The sequence below is a fragment of the Grampus griseus genome (assembly GCF_964374135.1).
Source record: "Grampus griseus genome assembly, chromosome: 20".
Classification (NCBI taxonomy): domain Eukaryota; kingdom Metazoa; phylum Chordata; class Mammalia; order Artiodactyla; family Delphinidae; genus Grampus; species Grampus griseus.
Window position 1 is genome coordinate 2,922,591 of NC_139014.1, and position 7,516 is coordinate 2,930,106.

Consider the following 7,516-nt stretch of genomic DNA (forward strand, 5'->3'; position numbering starts at 1 on the left):
TGTCGGCTGAGAGATGGTTACTATTAAATAAGATTAGTTTGGTTATGATCTATCGTTTAGCTTGAAAACAGTTGTCTTTTTGGAAATGCATCATTTACGTGGTGGGAGAAGCAAAGGATAGATGAATAAAAGTATGCATTCAAACAGAATCTGAAAGCGTTTCTCTGGATAAGTTGAAATGAGTGATCGTGATAATAACCCACTGCAGAGGACGTGATGGGTTGGGGGTAGAATTATCACAGCTGTTAACTTGGATCCCTGAAACTGTTCCGTTATTCAGAAATAATTTTTCTACATACTCACATTTGCTCACTTGTAGCTTGCATTAAGTGAAATTTCATTCACCAGTTAGCATACTGTTGAAGGTATATTAAAAATGGCTTGTTTATAACAGTTGTTGGCACTCCCGGACTTCACAGGGACGCCGACCAAACGCCACTGCAAATAAAAACCTTTCCTTTTTCTTTTGGTAGCAGGAAAGAGCAGAGTCACACAGTAGCTCTTGATTTATGAATCGAATGGTGCTTTCTCATTCTCAGACTCCCACGATGCGTACAGTTCCCTTTAAGGAACTGGGTTAGAAGGAAGCCTTTACCAAGAAAATAACCCTACCTCCAAATCTCCTTCTTAATTTGCAATCATGTGGGCCTTTGATTATAACTGTCCCGTTCTCATGCCTTGAATGATCATGTGAGAGGGAGTGGAAACTGACGACCGTGAATAGCTTCTTGTTTGTAAAGTGTCCTTCAATGGCAAGTCAGACAGGAACCTACAACGAATCACATATATTCTGGGCAAAATTTGTGGGAGTATTTTACCTTCAACATTCCAATAAGCATCTTGTCAGCCTTGGGTCCCATCCTGAAAGTATACAATTGTCTCCCGGAAACACGGCTGAAGTGGTGACCAAAGAGAGGCTGTAACTCTTCAAAGCAGATCTGGGGGACGGCTGGGTGAAGTGGCCAGGGCGGGCGGACAGACAGGGAGAAACGCGGACACGCCTTACAGGACATTTTGGCTGTAACCAGTGTCCATCCTAACTGTGGTCCACCAAACAAAGTGTTTAGTGTAAAGAGGGCCCGATCCCTGGAGAAGCAGAAAAATGATTCCTGTTGACTGGAGGGAAATTAACTCATTCCTCCCTTTTCCTAGCAGAGAAGGCGCTGGATAAGTACTTGGTGATTAATTGTCTTGGTTGGTTTCAAGGGGTGTCTCCATGTCCGGAACGGTATTTACACCCACGGAATGTTCTGTGCTGCCGAGTGGCAGGATCCTCTAATCCAGAGCCTTGCCTCCCCCTTCCACGCCCCTCCTGCACCTGGCACAGGTAGATGATGTGGAAAACTTATTCTAGTAATTACTAAACTGTTAACATTGGGCCCCAGTGACTCCTTTTTTGGCAGAAAAGTAACTAAGGACCATTTAATACTGAAAGTTTAAAACTTACTTTGAGATTTGAGCTGGAAAACTATTGGTCTATATCAAGGATGCTAAAAGCAATAATAAGAGTATGTATCAATATAAGTTGATCTTTTAAAGACTGAATGGATTTGGAGGGAGGAAAATGACTGTGCCCAGTCATAGCTGTGAAACCGTCAGCAATACAGGGAAGAGCTGGTGAGGAGAGTCCAATCGCAGCATTCTCCCTTTAAGAGGGAAGCAAGATTAGCAGCAACCTTGGCAAATTTTCGGCTTCTTTTCAGAGGGAAAGAGAAAAGCTTCCAGTGTCCAAAAAAAAAAAAAAAGAAAAAGAAAAAGAAAAGGAAAAGAAAGAAAGAAAAAAGAAAAAAGGATGGATGTTTTGAAACAAAGGCAGAAGCAATCTTATACTTTATTGAAAGCTTACCTGGGAGTGGTTTTAACTCCTCTGGGGTTAAGAAAGATTTTTTTCCTCTCAAGACCGAAGGTGGAGCTAGGGTAAAGGAATTGGATCTGAAATAGCATCCCTGTCAGTTCTGTTCTGAAAAGTACACAGGGAGGAAAAATCTCCGTGGAAGAGAGAGGAGGCCACAGGTGCAGAAGGCGAGGGACCGTCTATGATACAACCTGTATGTAAGTTACATTGTAACAGGAACGTAGAAACCCTTAACTGCCTCTTTTTTCTAAGGAAAACCATCTGACTTAGAAAGCCTCTAAGACGGCTAGACAAATACCTGAGTTCTATTTTGCCTTTTTACGTTACAGATTATTTTGTTTTCTAAATGCCCTCAGGCCAGAAGAGTCTACGAAATGAAGACAATTTTTTTTTTTTTTATGTCAGGTCAGAAGAGGTAGTGAGGACTCATTTGGGATAATCATAGTGTTTACTGAAGCCTTATGCATGTATAAAAATGTTATTTTCTCTAATCGCATATTTTGTTCCTGTAATGACTGAGTTGAATTCTAAACTGAACTGAGTAATCAATACGTAATGCCTCTGTCGCGCAAATCAAGTCGTAGCTGTTTCAGATGGCATCAGATTGCTTCCAGTGGGGCCCATGGCTCTAGAGATGGAAATTAAAAGCAAGAGTGTCGAATTTTCTGTTTTTCAGGTTTGAAGTGAAAACTCACAAACAGCAGTCAGTACCCCTAGAACAGTCGCCGCCCCAGGAGCCACCCGGATGCCCGAAGGGCAGTAGAAAGCATGAGCTTCTACGGCAGCAGCTACCCGATCGTGAACGTGGACCCCAAATACCCGGGCTACCCCCAGGAGCACGTTCTAGCCGAGAAGCGAAGAGCCAGGAGGCGTCTCCTGCATAAAGACGGCAGCTGTAACGTGTACTTCAAGCACATTTTTGGAGAATGGGGCAGCTACGTGGTGGACATCTTCACCACCCTCGTGGACACCAAGTGGCGTCACATGTTCGTGATATTCTCGTTGTCTTACATTCTCTCCTGGTTGATATTTGGCTCTATCTTTTGGCTCATAGCCTTCCATCACGGAGACCTGTTGAACGATCCCGACATCACGCCTTGTGTGGACAATGTCCATTCCTTCACGGGGGCGTTTTTATTCTCCCTGGAGACCCAGACCACCATCGGGTACGGTTCCCGCTGTGTCACCGAGGAATGTTCTGCGGCCGTGCTCATGGTGATCCTTCAGTCCATCTTAAGCAGCATCATAAACACCTTCATCATTGGGGCTGCCTTGGCCAAAATGGCGACCGCCAGGAAGAGAGCCCAGACCATCCGGTTCAGCTACTTCGCCCTCATCGGCATGAGAGACGGGAAACTTTGCCTCATGTGGCGCATCGGTGAATTCCGCCCCAACCACGTGGTAGAAGGCACGGTCAGGGCCCAGCTTCTCCGCTACACGGAAGACAGCGACGGGCGGATGACGATGGCATTTAAGGACCTAAAGTTAGTCAATGACCAGATCATCCTTGTCACACCAGTAACGATCGTTCATGAAATCGACCACGAGAGCCCTCTGTATGCCCTTGACCGAAAAGCCGTGGCCAAAGATAACTTTGAGATTTTGGTGACGTTTATCTATACTGGCGACTCTACCGGGACTTCTCACCAATCCAGGAGTTCCTACGTTCCCCGAGAAATTCTCTGGGGCCATAGGTTTAATGATGTCTTGGAAGTGAAGAGAAAGTATTACAAAGTGAACTGCTTACAGTTCGAGGGCAGCGTGGAAGTCTATGCTCCTTTTTGCAGCGCCAAGCAACTGGACTGGAAGGACCAGCAGATCCACAACATGGGAAAAGGCCCGCCAGCCCAAGGACCCGGCACATCAGACACCAATGTCAGAAGAAGGTCATTTAGCGCCGTTGCCATCGTCAGCAGCTGTGAAAACCCAGAGGAGACCACCACCTCTGGCACGGATCAGTGTAAGGAAGCGCCTTATCAGAAAGCTCTCCTGACTTTGAATAGGATCTCTGTAGAATCCCAAATGTAGTCCTGAGTTGTAAGTACGAGGGCTCCCAGTCAATGTTTTTACCCCCAAACCAATCGCCTTAAGGCAAGTAGTTACCAACAGAGCTTTTAAAGAAGGTGATAGCTGTCTTTGATGTTGAAGGAAGATAAATAGAGCAGGTTAAACTTGATAAAAGATATCTAAGCATTACATCATATCCAACTGTTTAACTTTTTTTTTTTTGGCTAGCAAATTTTGTGTTAGGGGTGCTATTAAGAGGCCTAATTGATTAATTTAAATTTCATCTCCTTTTGTTATTCCGTATACTTGTATTGTCAGTTGGAGGTATAATATTCAATAATGGGGAACAAAGGTAGGACACTGGGATAATAGAAAGTAGAAAGGAGAATAGCATGAATAATAAAAATTTTAAATGGATCCAAATCGGTAGTATGAGTTACCTATAAAGACATTATATCATATAATCAAGATGTGCAAGGGATGCGTTCGGTAGATTGTAACGTTGAGCTGTTTAACTGTGAAATCAGTCCCTGTGTTTGCCCAGCAGAGTGTCTCGGTATCAGCTGGCAGAGGCAGTGGCCGTAGGAAGTAACAATGCCCCCGGTTCTGACGGTGAATCCCCTGCCACTTGCCAGGTAATGATCAAGCAGTGCTAGAAGCTACTTTTTCTCTCATCCGTGAGGCAGAAGAAAAGTTGGCGTTATTACTCAGAGAGGTATTTCTCTCTTAAATGCTCTGTTTGACTCCAACAAATGGCTGGGGGGGGGGCAGAAATAAGGCAAACAGGAGCTTTGTAAAGTGTGTGACAAGGGGACTGCTTATGTCCACCTCCCCACACCTTCTTTGAGGAAGGACAAGAAGAAGGATCGGGACCCTAGAGATAGGGTGAGGGAATGGAGAGCCGTAAACATCCTCAGACTCTTTGAGAGAAAACGTGTTCCTGGGTCCTGGAAGACTGGAGCTCTGGCTACACAAGGGATGGAACCCTGGTTTTTTTTTTTTTTTTTTTAGCAGTTACGGTGGGGTTAGGAGGTGGGGAGGCTGTGAGGGGAAAAGTATTTATTTGTGCCGAGAAGCAATTATGTAAGTTTCCCATATGGGTCACTTTAGAAAACACAAATAACTTGAATTGTGAATTTTAAGAAACGCTTCCATTGAACGTGGAACAATCATTTAAATGCAGGATTTTGTGAATATAATTAAGGTGATTTTAATGCACATTATGAAGTGGGTCAGCTAAGTGCTTTAGAATTGCTTAAATTGTAGGACAGGAGATAACTGTGTGTACTCTATTTCCACCTTAAAAGATGTTAATCATGATTACTTTAAACACAAATCCAATCACCTGCGAGTGAAGAGGCACTCACTCTAAGCTTTATCAGTTGAAGACTTACGAGCTATATTCCGAATTATCTGTGTTATTTTTTACATTCTTGCTGAGCTGGTAATAAGTATATGCCACAGGTTTTCACGTGTTTATTTTATTTAAATATATATATACACACACACAGTTTTTGCTTTTTTCTGGAAAATCTCTCTCTCTCTCTCTCCTCATTTAAATTAAAGCACACAAGTAAATTTTACTGAATCGCAGTCCAAGATTACCAATAGAAGTAAAATGTATAGGTATATAAAGTTTTTCTTTTGTTTGCCTTCTTTTTTCTCCTTTTTCCTTCCTCCCTCCCTGTTTTCCTTCTTTCCTTTTCCTCCTCCTTTCTTTTGCCTGTGAGCAGTAAAGTTATTTTATGATGCACAAGTGCAAAGCTTGTATTCCTGTTGTTGTATGGATAAGAGATCTGTTCAGGTCACAGGTTGCAAAATCGTCCTGAAACTTAACATCAGAGTGCTAAATAATGCGTTTCTTTTTTCCAGTCTTGTTTCAGGAACGCAAAACCCATGTTTTTAAAACTGCACATGCCCTGTAGATTCGGATTTTGGAGCAGCAATTACTCAGCTAAATTAGAATATTACAATCTACCAAGTAGAAAACAGCCAACACTACAACAAACAAACTTGCCCCCTTTTTTGGCATGTTTCACACCCGTCTAGTTTCATTCACTTTCCTTCCTGGACTCTGCTCGTTCGCGATCTTGCTTTGTTAGTATCCGGATAGAGGTGTCACTGTCCAGTAAACACACTCTGTCGGGCTTCGTGCCTCTTCCATCAAATTCTCTTACCCAGAATAGAATGTACAATCAGCAACCCCATGTAATATTTATCTCCCATTTTCTGTTTAGATTGATAACACACTTTGACACCCCAATGAGTTACATAATAATAAAGATCTTAAAATTGTGCAAAAAGTGTGTGCCTATGCTAGTGGAAATTCTGTGGCTGTGGTCAGCAGGGGGGACAGGGCACCCAAACCGAGATTGCTGTTTCATAGAGTTAGGATGTGGGCAGAATTAGAAACCATTTTTTATTCGTTTCTAACAGCTTGCAGAACAGCTCTATTCAAATGAACAATTAAGTGCTCCTGTAAGCATTGCTAGAAACCTCCCTGCAAAATAGCATTTCTAGTTGGAAGTGCTCTGTCGATGATGAGAATATTTTTTCTTCTGGCATTCGTCTCCCCCTAAAAAAGACATTATTCCGTAGACCCAATTAGAAAATAAATCGTGGCATCAAGGCGCTGCTCCACCGTGTTTTATAGCCTGGGAGGAGGGAACACAGGAAGAGAGAAGGAAACGCTGTTTCCATGGACCACCAGCTCATCAAGTACCCTTAGGTGCTTTGCACAGATACACTTAATCCCCACACAGAAGACAAAGGGGTGGATATTTTTAATTTCCACGTCATCAAATATCTCATTCTTAACTTCATCCTGACTGACACATTCCCAACTGGGATAATAAAGTGCCCAGGTTAAAAAAAAAATTCCAACTGTGTTTCCCAGTCTCCCTTGCAGCCGAGGGTGGAGTGGAGGGTATGCTTCTGTGACATAGTTCTGACCCACAAGGTGCCAGCAGAACTCTCTGGATGTGACTTCTAAGAAGGCTCTTTGGCTGCGGCTGACTTAGCGGTCAAAGGCCCTCTTACCTTCATGCATTCGTCCTCTTCCTCACCTGGGCCTCAGACTTGGCGGCTGGCGCTCCTGAAGCCCTTCTCTTAAGAGTGAGAATCAGGGATGCTCCTGACGAGGGAAACTGGACGAGTAAGAAAGAGCGCAGCGCTTCCCTGGTGGCGCTGCGGTTGAGAGTCCGCCTGCCGATGCAGGGGTTCGAGCCTCGGTCCGGGAGGATCCCACATGCCGCGGAGCGGCTGGGCCCATGAGCCATGGCCGCTGAGCCTGCGCGTCCGGAGCCTGTGCTCCGCAACGGGAGAGGCCACAACAGTGAGAGGCCCGCGTACCTCAAAAAAAAAAGAAAAAAAGAGCGCAAGCCTAGATTGCACATCTCCAGACTTCTGCAGGGGTGACAATAAATACGATTACAAACTGACAGAGTGAGCCGTAGATCTAGAGGGAATTAACCAGGAAACAGAGGCTGGGAAGGAAAAAGAGGATGTACCAGTTATGTCCAACCTGAACTTATAGATGCCATTTCACAGAGCGGGTCTCTGTGGAAACCACATATTTTCTGGGAGAGTTGAGGAAATACCGCTATGATTGTAAAACAAATACAAAAGAATTACTTTAGGCCTGGAAATCCCTCT

At 44.0% G+C, this 7,516-nt stretch overlaps 1 protein-coding gene across 1 annotated transcript; it reads left to right on the forward strand.

Annotated features, from left to right (window-relative positions):
• Positions 1-2,623: 2,623 nt before the first annotated feature.
• KCNJ16 (potassium inwardly rectifying channel subfamily J member 16) lies at positions 2,624-3,883 on the forward strand (the record flags this gene model as incomplete). The annotated part of the gene is made up of 1 exon (XM_082679111.1): positions 2,624-3,883. The coding sequence occupies one exon, from the start codon at positions 2,624-2,626 to the stop codon at positions 3,881-3,883; it is 1,260 nt and encodes a 419-aa protein (XP_082535237.1).
• Between the last annotated feature and the right edge of the window lie 3,633 nt (positions 3,884-7,516).